Here is a 15,000-nt window from a genome sequence, read left to right as displayed (position 1 = left end):
CAACAAAGGCAAGAGGATGAAAAAAAGCAAAGAAAGTTGTTCCTCCATCTCGAGACACGTTGTTGTAGAAGTTCTGCATCATCAATTGCTTGAACTTTTGCTGCAAATTTCTCTTATCATCATGTTTACCAAGTCATTCGAGGATGCTGGGGTTGTGGGTATTTCTGAGCAAAACAGGAACAATTCTAAGAAAGTGTTGCCCCATTCATGAATTTATTTGTACCTTTATTTAGTTGGTTCGACTGTTTGGAAGCATCAATCCTTAATATGTAGTCATTATTGTTTTTGACAAAGCTGCTCTCTATCAGCACATCTGGATGTAGCTTGCAAAAGGATATTGTTGGCTGACGTATTATGTTCTCTCTCGAAGCCAGAAACCTTTCATTTGCTGTGTGCAGATGACGTGGGATGTTTTTGCTTCCCGCAGCCAGTTGGAAAGCAAGTGTATAATTCAGACCTTTTACCGCCTCAGGTAGTCTAGAATCAAAGTGGCTGTCTTCGAGGATCAAAACCGTATGCTTTTGTTTCACGCCTTCTAAAATGTTTTGTCTGATTTTGTCCATTGTACCATTTTCGGCAAATGCCCCCTTGACAATGGAGAAAATGCTCTGGTGGGCTGATGCTTTAGTTTTTTCTGTTTGGAGGGAAGGAATGAGTGTCAAATTTAATCATAATATTTCAAGGTGAATAATTATGCAAGTGCAAAATGGGTAAAAATTGATTTGATCACCTCTAAAGTAAGGCTCTGAAGTGTCATCCTCAGAAGTGGACCTTGAGAGCTCAGATGAATCAATAGATGTCTCCACATCCGCAAAGTAGTCAGTGTCAGAGTTGTTTTCACTGCTGTCATCGCTGCTTATTTCTTCTGTGAGACCTGTTAGTTGGAGAGCCAGGTGAGTGGAGACCCAAAAGCGAATCATCACAAGGTTTTTAAATAAGAGTGCACAAAGAAATCACAGTTTTTGAACACATAATGACCTTAAACTATTTTATTATTAAAGAGAACCTCAGCCTTTGTAGGAAGTTAGAGCTAAATTGTTTTCAATATTGGCTTATGCAATAAACTTATTGTTCAATAAAGACAAAAAGACAAATCCGTTTCAGCAATTGAAAAAATTATTTGGGTATCATGTACTTGTTTCTTAAACTTTCCTTTGCGCTGCCAGATGGACTTCATGATGCATTGTGGTTGCCTCTATTGTTTGGTAACTTTTTGGGGATAGACAATACTTTATTTGAGACAATAGATACAACCATTACTCATCAGGCATCCCACACATTTCAAGAAGATACTAGGTGTGGGAGGAGCGGTGGCCTCATGGTTGGTCTGATCGACTCCGGATCGAGTGGTCCGGGTTTGGGTCCTGGCCGGGGACATCGTGTTGTGTTGTTGGGCAAGACACTTTACTCCCACCATGCCTCTCTCCACCCAGGTGTATAAATGGGTACCGGCAAAATGCTGGGGGTAACCCTGCGATGGACTAGCATCCCAACCAGGGGGGAGTAGAAATACTCCTAGTCAATTCATGCTACAGTAACTGGAGATAAGCGCCGGCCTGATGATGGGCCTTCTAGGCTTGTAGCGGACTTTCCCTAGGTGTTTTCTCTTAAACAGGGGAAAAATAGCTTTATTCCCAGCACAGTAGAACATAACCCACGATTCGTTAATTAATTTCTTCAAACTGGAGTATATCAATTACCGGTACACAAAACACAAGACAAGGCATCTACAAAGTTAACATCTAAAAAGTTAATTGATTCTTTCATAAAAATATCAAAAGCCAGTTTTCTAGTTTTTTCTTTCTTTCTCCATTAAGACTGCAATGTCCAACAACAAACCCACCTGCATGTCGGTGTACGACTAAATTTTCATCTCCGTTTTTGAGTGTTGTATTTTTTAAAAGAAAACAATGGCTCCCATAAGTGGCAAACCACACAACTTTCAACTACAGTAGTTAAGCTGTGTCTTTGATTGTCTTTTTGTGACCAACAAAATTGACCATGATTAGCAAACGCAGAAAAAACAAAGTAGGATTCCAAGATGTGACTGAAAGTACAGTCAAAAAAACTATTACAAGCTTAATGTGAGGAATTTTAAAGTCTTTTTTGGAATTTTGGTCTTAATTATTAACACACGTTTCGACTGAAACCATCAGTCTTCATCCGTGAAGTTTGTCACGTGGTAGTTCATTATCACGTGACAAACGTTGAGGAACGCAGAGGAGGGCCTGGTCCCAAGTGTGAGACAGAGAGAACAGGAGCCCCCCTTTCTGTTCAGGGTTGGGTCTTCCACCCTTTCCCATATCGCTTCCTTTATCCCCCTCCTTCGCCAATCTCGTTCCTTATCTAGCATCTTGACTCCCTTTGGATCCAACACATGTCCCGTGTCCTTCAGGTGACAATAAACTGCTGAATTTTAAGCAGGATTGGAGTTCGGCCATTGATGTTGTTTCAGCCTGGCTCTGATGGACTGAAGAGTCTCTCCCACATAGGTTTCGGCGCAGCCCTCCCCTCCACAGGTAATGCCATATACAAGGTTCGAACGCTTCTCAAATGGCTGTTTGTCTTTAACCTTGGCCAACTGTTGTCTTAGAGTGTTCTGGGGTTTGTAAAACGCTGTTACGCAGTGTTCTTTGAGAATCTTCTTAATATTTTCAGATAGGCCTCGTATGTAAGGGATGGTTACCCAGGCCTTGTGTTCCCTCTTGATGTTGTCAATGCCACACCCCCGCTCATCTTTTCGGTTTCCACTGAACTCCCAGTCAGGATACCCGCATTTTTGGAGTGACTTCTTGATGTGGTTTTTCTCATTTGTCAAGGTGTCGGGATCACTGATCACCTGTTCCGCTCTGTGACTAAGTGTCCGGAAAACCCCAAGCTTGTGTATTAAGGGATGGTGGGAGTCAAATTGCAGATAATGATCAGTGTGGGCAGGTTTCCTGTACACTTTTGTTGCTAGACTTCCATCGCTATTCACATGAACATGGCAGTCCAGAAAAGCAATATCATGGATGAATAACAACATTAACTTTCACGTATTACAAGCGTAATAGAAAACATATTGAGCACTGTGATTTTAACAAATACTTACACCGTTGAGTTTGAGCTGCAGTAGCAGCTCTCTCAAGTTCTGACCAGTCAATTACATGGGCCTCCTCTAGACTAAACTCTGGTTTCTTAGAGAGTCTGCAAATAAAAAACTAAATAAGACCAGATGGGTGATGAACTTTTAATTCCATAAACCAAACAACCCCTAACAAAAATACATATTAAACTTTTATGACACAATGAAAGCACTATGACTTTTCAAGTGTTCTGAGGATGTCAATAAGACTGGAGGAACAAAACAGCACTTACTGGAAAAAAGAACAGGAGGCCGAGATATTTAAATATCTGCTGAGTAACTATGGAAAGTACTGGTTCATGTAAATACAGTATATTTTTTCAATTAATTTAAAAGCCCCCTTGGTTAATATTAAATGGAAATCACCAAACATTATGAATTTCTCAAAATATTACAAATCATTTTCCAGTTCCTACAAAAGACATATCCTAATAGGTGCCTATGACCTGGAATGAAAACAGGAAATCAAGCACTTTTATGAAATAGACACATCACACTTATACCTTGTGGTAAAATCTTGCAGGTAGTTTGCCAAATCATCATGGCCATTGGCTCTGGCAACATCCTCAGGTAACTGAGCTCTGTCCTTGTAGGAATCAAAGACAATTTGTCCAGCAGAGGTGCTGAAGATAATCTCAATAAACTGTTTTTCTCCTGTCTGTGCAGCTGTATAAACCAGTAACTGGAGAAATTGAAGTGAGTGTTGCTGTTTTGTTTGATTTGAGCAATCTAAAACAAGAATTAACAGAACAAAAAGTATGTATTTTGTATTATTTTGTGTTATGATATTTCACATTCCATTTGGATTTGGTTGACCGCTCCTGTTTCAGAAATTAACACAGAGCAATTAACTTTGCCTGCATGAAGTTCAGTTAAAACATGGGGGCTATATTTACAGTCCATGTGAAACAAGGTATCACAAAATTGTTTTAAAACAACCCTTTAAGGCCTTAACTTCTATATCAGTTGCAAAACTAGTATTGATGTAAAGTAGCTCCGACTACGAATTAAAGACAGAAATGACGACCAAAGCCATTGAAAGCCATTAAAATAAGTAGATCTGTCAAAATTACGAAACAATAGTTAATATCCCTGGCAAATAAGGAGAAGACATCTGATACTGAAGAAATAAACCCTTTTAAACATAAAGGCTGATTACCTAACACTACTGAACACACCTACCACAGAACTGAAAAGGGCCATTTTGCATCACGTTGTCAGGAAAGTGTCCAAATGATGTAAAGATGGTGAAAGGTGAGACCAACTATGATCTCTCCATACTAAGCATCATTACATGTTAATCCAAGAAGGCAAAGGAAAGAAAGCTCTAACAGAATTGACCTTTTGTGTAGAGAACAATGACCCAGACAAACACAAGGTATCAATAGTGTGCCAGCTTGATGCAGGAGCCTCCTGTAATCTCATTGGCTACTCAGACCTCAGCAAAAATACTGAATAAAGTAAAGTGAAGCTTTAAATATGTGATATTTCTGTCATCATGAGAGGACAGGGAGAAATGCATTTCACAGCATGATACCAAGACAACTATCAGGGACTAAAGTTTCAAGTAGTGAGCACCCCCAACAAAACTAAACACATAGTGTGCAGCAGAGACCATGTTTTGTTCCCATTGCTTTCCAACAAGAAGTAAGAAAGAAGTTTTTACACCTTGAAGAGAGATACATATTAACCAAGTACTGTAAGTTACAGGGCATAGGTAAAAGCGAAGAACTGCTCACCTCCACCGACAATTGGTTGACTGTCAGCCAACAGATTACCAACATAGTACCGACAGGTTATACCAACAATCCGCTAGAGGCCAACAAAGCAGTACACAAATGTCCTGCTACTAAAACAACAAGAACCTCTCATCTTACATACTTTCCATAATCCAAAGTTTTGCTTCAAATTCAGGTAAAACTGAAACGATAACATTCATCAAAAGTGTTTTGAATCGCCCTATAATTCCTTGCGAACTGGCATTCGTTCTAGTTCACAAGAAAATCGATAGACATCAATAATTGAATGATTTTCATTTATCGAAGAGGCAATTTAACTTATTTAGTGAAACAAAGAAATTCAACTTAAACTTTGTGAATGGTGTATACTTAAGTAAGAGCTTGTTTATGCGATAATTGATTTCTGGTGTAATCAAACAAGGCGACAAATAAATGAAACCTAGTATTTCTGAATTGCAATATTTCTGAGGGTGAGAGGGGAGGAAGGAGAGAGGGATTGGGGCAAAGTTATTACTTACAAAATGGCATAAATTACATATGTATATCTTCAAAGGCACTGTGGACGTCAAAGTGGATCATACTCTTGACATGAAACATGATGACATTGATAAAGAAGCAGTGAATGACCATGACACCAATCTGAGGAAACTCCTTTAACGAGCACTAGAGGAACGCCTAAAGCCCGGGACCTAAAGTTGAATAAGTCTAAGATCAAGGTAAACAGAAATGCCCTTCATGGGTGATGTCAACATCGCTCAAGGGTTAAAACCAGATACTGACAAAGTAAAAGCAGTTGAAGAAATGGTGCTGCCCAAACCTGTCACAGCTCCTGTGATCCCCGATCAGCTGGGGTCATCATGTCCTAACCTGGAGAAAATTCTCGAACATGAACAGGAGAGAAAGGTACCCCAAACAAACCATTACAACGCAAGTCATCGATACACCGAACTGCCCACCTTGAATCCTGGAGACCATGTGTGGGTTGTGGATCAGAAAACACTGGCAATTGTTACCACAAACTCGAAGGTCTTAAGTGGTCGAAATTCAGAATGGCAGATCCGTACAGAGAAATTGTGGACACCTTATCTCCAAGCCAGAAAGCAACCAAGAGGAGTTCCCTCTAAAACAAGAGAATACCTCATGTTCACCTCCACCAACACTGAATGAAGGTCTTCATGAGAAGGGCTCATCAGATGCTGTTAAAACGACCAGATACAGACGAATCATCAAACCACTTGTTATATTAGACTTGAAGGTTTGCTCCATGGACAATCAGAACTGGCATTTTCTTCAATAGATTTTGATTTACTTGATTATCAATAGTTTTTCGTGTTCTGTCAAAAAATGGCTGCTTTATGTTTACACTCCACACAAAACAGTTTGCATGGTTCCTGCAGAAATATATCTGAGCTTACATGCAAGATGAAATTATCCTATTATCGTAGTGGAAGATGAGGCAAGAAGAGATCAGTGAACTAATCCTAAGCTAACTAAAGCAATTCAAGCCATAATATAAACAGTGCACAACTTATGCAAGTTGTTATTGGTAACATGGAAAAACTGAGGACCATAAGATGAGAACACACACACAAAAAAAGCTCATTCCTCTATTTTACCTTCCTTTTTTTGCACACAACCTGCACTTATTCAAGGTGGCTCAAAACAGTTTCAACACTTTTAGGGAGACCTTGCTATTAGAAGGATTGACACTACAATACTTTATCACGTAACAGCAATGTTATGGTACAATGTAAAACATCAATTATTATTGCTTAACAAGATCCAGCCATTTTTGTGACGTAACAAGTTACCATGGTAATAAGAAAGCCTTGCAAAAACACCCTATATTTTAGCTTTAGTTGCTCATATCTGAAAAATGAACTCGGTGACCCCAATTTTTTATCGCACAAAAGTAATCAGCAGGCCAAGATAAAACTCTCTGCAAAGTTTAAAAGAATAGCCCTTATGCGTGATGACGTCTGACTAGCTGATTTCACCACCAAGCCTCGAACTGGAAATCAAACTTTTAAATTCTAGCTTGAACTGAATCCCAAAGGAACAAAGTTGTAAAGAAAGCTAACGTGCGAACAGTATTGCATGTCCAGATGATGTAAATAATTTTGTGCAAATGACGCTTGGTGGTGAATTTTTGAGCATATGACGTCATCATGCATAAGGCCTATTCTGTGGAGTAGATTCAGAGCTATCTTAAAATTTTCAATTATTTAAGGTGGCTCTGAATCTGCTCCACATAACTTTTTTAAACTTTGCATTAAGTTTCATTCTGGCATGTTGATTACATTTCAGAAATAAAAAATGGGGGTCACCGAGTTCGTTTTTGAGATATGAGCAGCTAAAGCCAAAATATGGGGTGTTTTGCAGGGCGTTCCTGTTGCCATGGTAACGTTTAACGTCACAAAAATGACCAAATCTTTTTTAGCAATAATTGGTGTTTGACATGGTACCATAACATTGCTGTTAAGTGATAAAATGTTGTAGTGTCAATCCTTCTATATGAGAACGTTTCTTTCAAGTGTGGATACCGGTTTGAGCCACCTTATCCTCGCAATTAGCTGGATAATTTAAGCAATTTTCTCTTATAGACACACCTGAAAATTCATGTGCTTCCAATTGGATTTGAACCCATGACCTCTACTATGCTGGTGCAATGCTCCGCCAACTGAGCTATGAAGCCACACAGTTGGGAGCAGGTCAATTTGTTGGACTCATTTGCCTCTGCAAAGAACTCAATGAATGAAATGAAATTGTACATTTGAAGTGCAGGTTATAGACGAATGAGATAAGTGATCCTCGCACTTAGCTGGAAAATTTGAGCAAATGACCTGCTCCCAACTGCTAGGCTCCATAGCTCAATTCAGGGGCACTCAACGAGAATATAGTTCAAAACCACTTAAACATGGCATTGTTAAACGTATTTTAGTATCTTTTTAACCCCTAAAAATTTTTCATCTGTTCGGATTTCCTAGCTGAAAGTCCAGTGATTTGAAAATTATAGGTTATCAAAACTTACCTTTTCAAACATTTCAGCCAGGAAAAAGGCTCCCGAAAATTCTAGGTGACCTTTTTAGGGTAAAAATCTGTTTAAAATGGGCGATTATACCATTTTTCAGATGTTCAAAAATCCTAGGAGAGGTAGCCAAGCAAGAAACTTTACAACAAATATTCCAAAAATTCTAGATCTCAAATAGTCTTCCGAACAGATATTTTCCGAAATTGACGTTGGGTGCCCCTGTCAGTTGGAAGAGCATTGTACTGGCATCACAGAAGTTATAGGTTCAAATCCCATTGGAGCCACCTGAATTTTTCAGGTGTTTTGAAGAGTCACTCCTGACAGATCTGAAGGTAACCCGACAAATATTGTTTTACTTACCTAGTAATTTGTTGAACTTTCCACCCATTATGGAAAACACTTTTGATAACTTTGCCCCACCACTAAGAATCTCCACTGCCATCCACTCTTCTTTATCAATATATTTGAAAGGTCTTATGGCAAGATGCTGACCAGTCTGAGTCATGACAGTAACTTGCACATCACCAGGGTGAGCGGATTCTAAGGAAAAGGTTGAAACAAACAGTTTGATGCTCTTTTCCCATTTACTATTTAACACAACTATATGCTTAATTTAACAACCCAGAATTTTCTTTTCTTGGCACTACTCTTAAAGTACTATATTTAAGGGTTGTCTTAATTTAAATGTGGCAGTGATTAGCTAACCTCTTGACATTTAGAAAAACCTTAGTTCATAGAAAAAAAGAAACATAACTATCCTAGATCTAGATTGAGAATGCTCTGATTATGCACCACATTGATGAGAATAAATGCAGCGGGCCAGTGCTTACTTTTTTTGCAAAAACCTACTGCCTGCATTCGAGGACAGCATTTAATCAAATACACGCAATACAGGAATGGTACATTTTACTCACCTGGAACAATCCCTTGGAAAACATTAGGGTACTTCTTTGTCAAGTCAGTCAAATTAGCAGTGCATGTGGCTAAATGACGGAACTCTGCCATTCCAGACGTGACATCTTCTGGTAAGGGCTCAGGTAAAAATATGAAAAACGGATACCCACCCTTGGAGTAAAAAACAATCATTGTCAGAAAATGACACGCTATAAAAAAAGACAAAAAGACATCAGTTCTCACAAACAAAAGAGTCACCTCAGTTTGACCTTCCAGGGGTGAGATTCCTTGATCTGGCCTGGAAACTTCTAAAGACAAATAATAAATAAATATAATCATTCTGTTTGGTAAAACACCTTGCCGTTGGTTGACTGAATGACTGAACTACATGTTAAAGACATCAAATATTAAAATAATGATATAAACACTACTTTTTAGGATATACTGAGTGAGTGAAGTAAACTAGTAAATATCTACATGGTCATGCTCTAAAATCAAAAACAATTCAGTCTCTACAGACAATGACTAATAATAAAAGATTTCTTATCCCCTCTGTTCATTCTGCATACAGGGGTGTTGAAGAGATGCTTGAGCACAGCAAAATGCTCTGAATGAAATAAATTTAACGTATGTTTGAAGTACAGGTTGTAGATAAAAGATAGAAGTGATCTTAATGCACTTATAAGGTCTCCGTAAAGGTAAATTTGGGTGTCTCGCTCAAATTTCTTGTTTTTGCAAATCTTGAATCAGTGGGCTATGAAGTATATTTCCCGGAAAAAAAATTCTCAAAAATTAATTTTAAAACAGCTAAAATCGCTTTCCCTTGTTTCCCTCCATAATTTGTGTGCGAAAAATGTTTGACACATCATGGCAATCACACGTGAAAAGATAGGGTGTTAATAAACAGCCTTCATGTGCAATCTGCTACCTTAGCACATACCCGGACACTGAGTGGCTCAGCATAATAATGGCTTTCAATAGGGGGTGTTGTCATTCAGCAGACTGTGAACTGCTTTATTTTGAAGCTAACCCTAAATCCTTAGACCTCCTGTCCAGATGAGAATTTCAACGTTGATGCATGATATCTCAATACGTAACATATCAAAAATTCCTCACATATGATATTGAAGTGCACTCATCTGTGACTAAGATGCCACAAAGTGTGGTTGTTTTTGCAATAAAGTGAAGGGGCAGAAGCTTCTGAAGCAGACTCGCTCATTCTGAGTTTGCAGCATCAAAATTAAAGGCAATATTAAATACCAAAAAACTAAAGCATTATTCTAATAATTCAATCTATTAGCTTTATATAAATATGATAATAATTATTATATAGTTTGACCCTAAACAAAAATAGCAGCGCGACAATTTTATTTTACCAAAAAACTAAAGCATTATTCAAATAATTCAATCTATTAGCTTTAATATGATACTTGTATAGTTTGACCCTATACAAAAAATAGTGGCGCAACAATTTTATTTTTCTGCGGAAACCTCATTTTCCTTTACCGAGACCTTAACTGGATGATTCAAGCAATTGCTACTCTATAGACACCTGAAATTTTCAGGGTTCGTACCCCATTGAGGCTGCCTTATGTATTCATCACCCCTTTCATAGAATACATAGACCCAACAAATTGACCTGCTCTCCAACTGAGTGGCTTCATTAAGCTCAGTTGGTAGAGCATTACACCAGCATTGTAGAGGTCACGGGTTCCATTCACGTTGAAGCCGCCTGAATTTTTCAATTACTGTGTAAATTGTTCAGCTAAGTGCAAAGATCACCTTTATCTTCCAAAATGCTGTAATTTGTTTGTGGGGATAGGAGGGGGGCAAGCTTCTGAACTTTGTTGTTCAGTATAAGGAAAAGATAAAAGGTAAAATCTTTATTTAGACATGGTATTTCCTTCAGCACTTTACTATTTAACAATAGTAAAGCGCCGAGTTGGCTATAATCATCTCATATCCAACAAGCGCAAGTGGAATAATTGTTTTATTAAAAATGACCCCAAAATATGGAAAACTAGACTACAATAAAAATAGAAAGGCCCAAAAAATCATGCATATGCTTACCGTGTTTGTAGATCATGGTATAATGGCTCATAACCCATGATGGCTTAGCCAATCAAAACTCTCGAATTACATTATCCAATGATCCAGTTTTTAATAAAATGATCAAGACAAATCTAACTACCTAACTACAGTACAATAACTTACTAAAAACTACTACAATAAAAGAAATGATAAGAAACCTGCTTTACAAGGAGGCCATGTATAAAAAAGATAATCCTTAATGATCTATAAAAAGTTTTAAGATACACTGACTCAGTGAGATAAACTTATGAGTCTAGTAACTACAATCCTGGACAAAAGTGTTCAGAAGGTAGGGTCACTTTCGAGATAGCCCCCCTTCCCCGCTTATCAATGTTGGATTTTGCACCACACAAAATGGTGACTTTTCTTCCAACATTGAATATGGGGGAGGGGGGACCACATTAGAGCATGCTCTTTCCCGAATAGTTCAGCCAATAGATAGAATAATCGAATTACAGTACCGCTCAGAATTAACCTAACAGGGAACGCTGAACAGAACGCGTTACATATTCGTTCAATTTCCGTTCAATTTCCGTTCTCTTATCCGTTCTTTATCCGTTCTATACCCGTTCCGAATCCGTTCCAGCTCTGTTCTCTTGTGGTTCCATTGGACGCGTTCCATGTAACGCATTTACAAGAAAAAGAACACGTTCCTTTGAACGCGTTCACAAAAACCGGTAACATTCACTGCGAGATGAAGATGGGATTGTAACTTCGAGAAAAGCAGTTAGTCTTTTCCTAAAACGAGGTTTTTGCGCTAGAGATATTTAAAAAAAACAGTTAAATTATTGCAGTGATCAATAAGATTTCTTTTTCAATAGTGCAAAAATATAACATTTGATTGTATACAAAAAGTGAGCAAAACAAGGACAAAAGATGACTTACGTATAACTTTGGCCTTGCGCACGGTATTGCTTGTCAATCGCTTACCGACAATACCCGAAGTTTATCTGTTATTTCTTTGTTACAAAGTATTTATCTGGAATAATACCGAAAACAAAAGCTTGTCTATTATGTCTTCTGTTTATTTTGATACTTTCCTTGTGTTGATTTTGCTTTGTTAGCGCACAGCACAAAGACAAAGTTGGTGGAATCCGAAAACTTTTCGTTGGACGTTATATTTTGATCCGAAACATCGCACTTCCAATTTCGTTTCTATCGTTTGTATCGCTTTAACCTTTCTATCGTTCGTTTGGTGCGCGGCAGCTATCGTTTGAAAGAATGGAAAAAAAGAAAGGTTTAAAGCGTTTTAAAGGTTTCGAGGGTTTAAAGTTTGTACTTTGCGTGAGAGAATCAGTCACGTATTGAGTAAAAATTGTCACGTGCTCGGCAACCAAACTGGTTTAGTGAAGCAGAACGAGCCAGTTGTTTTGTTTGCGCGCATTTCACGGCTAGTGGAATTTTAACGTGTATTTTCGGTTATGTACAAAAGAAATATCTTAAAGGAACGATTAAAGTGAAGGAAACCATTCAAACCAAACGAACCAAACCACAGATCAAACGATAAATTTATTTTTGGCGTGATGGTTAAAAATTTAGTGCAAAAACTAGTCGCGTAACGCTAGTTCTGGTTCTACAACTCTAAAAGTACTCATTGTCTGTGGATGAACAGTATTATCCAACTAATGCGTACGTAAATTTTCAAGCCTCTTTGGCCATATTGAGAAAAAGAAAATATTTACACTAGTCTAACATCTCAATCCCGTTCACTGCAGCTGTTTTTCTCGCTGATTTGAAGTGCGGGTTTTTTTGTTTTGTTCTTAATTGAAAACAGAAAGATATTTTGAAGCTTTCTCTTTACCAGCTAAATGCACATGAAATGTACTTTCCATCTCCGTTTTCTGATTATTACAGTTTCCCAATTGTAGTCTTAAATTCAAGCGCTTAATTTAGCGGCCTTGAACAACAATCCCTTTTTTAACCGGGCCGGGTGTCAAGCACGCGCGAATGGTAACAAATGTGGACTTCACAAAGTACACGTAAATCTCGCTAAGCGGGGACGTTCTCTAGAACGCGTTCCTGCAGATGAGAACGTGTTCTAGAGAACAGGTTAAAAAGAACTTGTTTGTTCCATATCCGTTCTGCCCCCGTTCCATATACGTTCTGCCCCCGTTCCAAATCCGTTCTGTTGCTTGTTCATTTCTCGTTCAAGTTTCGTTCTGATCACGTTCGCGAACGCGTTCCATGTTAGGTTAATTCTGAGCGATACTGTAGGTGTGAAGTGAAGTGATGCACGCAACCTTCCCAACAACTTTTGACCAGGATTGTACGTATGTAAATTTAAGGTCATGCTTTAAAATCAAGAACAGTTTCTGCATGTGATGACTGATAAATTATAAGAGTTCATATTTCTCTAGAAGGTTTTGTCCTCTTGCTGTGGTCTAGATTTATATTGGGTTAGGGTTAGGGTTAAGACATTTTCACCTGAATGGTCGCCATCTCGATGCACTGTACTGAGATCAGACCCATGCACTGAAGGGCTTTCAGATCTCGCACTGTGGTTTGTCTGTTAAAATGAGAAAGAGAATTACAAGTAGCCAAATGCAGTATCCACAAGAATGTTGAATCAAGAATACACAAATGAATTTTTTTTAAATTAATTAAGCAATAAAAATGAATTTAAGACCATTAAGAATAATTCATATCAAAACTGGTAAACGGAATAAGCTGATGCTCTACAAGTTTCTGCGGTGTTAAAAACCTTTTAATTAATTAAAAAAAAATTATTATTAATGATTAAGTCACAAATTATTCATAAAAAACCAAGAACAATGAAAATGTCATCATTGTATTAAGGCCTTCAATGACAGAAAACACCATGAAGGCAGATACAGGAAGTTCACAGAATACCACCAATAATTTGGAAACGTGATGAGTCTGAAGGTATGGGTATCCATCCTGAAGGACAGCTAAATAAGTTGTGTTTGACTGAAATGTTTATTATAAAGACAATAAACTTTTATTAGTAAAGAGAAAATTAAATAGAAGTTTTTGTGACTGGTAAGCAAACACAAATTTGATCTTTGAGGGACCTCGATCTTCACAGTGCAAATTGAGGGACATACATGTATAAAGTAATGGGCCATGGAACTAAGGTTTATTTTCCTTCTGCTATTTGGTGCAACCGGCCCCTGTAAAATTAATAACAAGTTCAAGAACTTATTACCTCAACTGTTCCTGATGGGTATGTGTGACTTTGAACCACTATAATTGAAAGCAAATGCAATCATCCACACTTAATAATTGATAAACACAAAAAAAATTAGTGTACATTATAAAAGAGACAGTCAAGTTTCCAAATGATGATGTACCAGAATCATTATGATAAGAAAAGAAGTACTATCAAAGGTCCTACATGAATGTTAAAGTGTAACTTGTGTAAATGATCACCAGTGTTGTCTGTATGAGCTAAAAGTATGGTTTGAAGGTTGGGGTCTACCTGAAAAATGAGTCATAAAACCCATAGCATTGCACTGAGATTATATATAGCTCAAATGATTTGAAGATCTAAAGCCTTCAGTTCAACTGACTCTATAATATACTATGAGGCAACTTTCAGCAACTGAGTTTCTCACTTTCTGAGTTGAGAAGTACTTGCTGTTCTATAGTTATCCTTTTTTCCAATAATGCTTCTGGCGGAATATAACTTTAATTTGAAAACTGAAGGTCTTTTGCGACTCTTAATTTATTACTGTTATCTTAATGCCATCTAATAGGAGCTCAGTTTACCCTAAAATGCACCAGATGCAACCATTCGAAGCCAATGTTTTCAAAATTTTCCAGGGAAGAATGCTCCCGGACCCCCCTAGCATGCAAGGGCCTCTGGCCCTTGAAGCAGCGGCCTTGAGCCTCTGCTGCCTATTACTATAGCCAGCTTGCCTACTATACTCAAAAACATTTTGACTGGGCTGGATCAACATGAAGCCCTTTAATTAATTAATATAAGATTTTTGAAATTGACATTTCCCTGATGTCCCTTCTGTGCCAATTTTGTGATGCAGGCCAGTCAAGCGGCCACCTGCTGTGCATAACTGATGTACACTTGAGTGCAAAGATATATCCTTTTTTTGGCAACAGAAAACTGGGTATTTTTGATTTTGTCTTGATGAATATGGACTGTT

The 15,000-nt window shown here is 37.9% G+C and overlaps 1 protein-coding gene and 1 non-coding gene across 2 annotated transcripts in view; one reads left to right on the top strand and one right to left on the bottom strand.

The window, feature by feature from the left end:
* LOC138024084 (uncharacterized) overlaps positions 1-15,000 on the bottom strand; it is a 54,963-nt gene that overhangs the window by 20,124 nt on the left and 19,839 nt on the right. The window contains exons 9-17 of the mRNA XM_068871175.1: positions 14,046-14,083; positions 13,304-13,385; positions 9,047-9,096; positions 8,809-8,959; positions 8,255-8,434; positions 3,628-3,853; positions 3,092-3,186; positions 731-874; positions 224-634 (exon numbers count right to left, since the gene is read on the bottom strand). Coding sequence (XP_068727276.1) covers positions 224-634; positions 731-874; positions 3,092-3,186; positions 3,628-3,853; positions 8,255-8,434; positions 8,809-8,959; positions 9,047-9,096; positions 13,304-13,385; positions 14,046-14,083 — 1,377 coding nt within the window. The remainder of the gene's footprint in view (positions 1-223; positions 635-730; positions 875-3,091; positions 3,187-3,627; positions 3,854-8,254; positions 8,435-8,808; positions 8,960-9,046; positions 9,097-13,303; positions 13,386-14,045; positions 14,084-15,000) is intronic.
* On the top strand, positions 10,445-10,519 carry Trnaa-agc (transfer RNA alanine (anticodon AGC)). The gene has a single exon. It is a non-coding gene; the product is annotated as a tRNA-Ala (tRNA).

This window comes from Montipora capricornis, chromosome 11 (genome assembly GCF_036669925.1).
Source record: "Montipora capricornis isolate CH-2021 chromosome 11, ASM3666992v2, whole genome shotgun sequence".
NCBI lineage: Eukaryota > Metazoa > Cnidaria > Anthozoa > Scleractinia > Acroporidae > Montipora > Montipora capricornis.
Note: the sequence above shows the minus strand (reverse complement) of the source record. Positions and strands in the feature narration are given on the sequence as shown.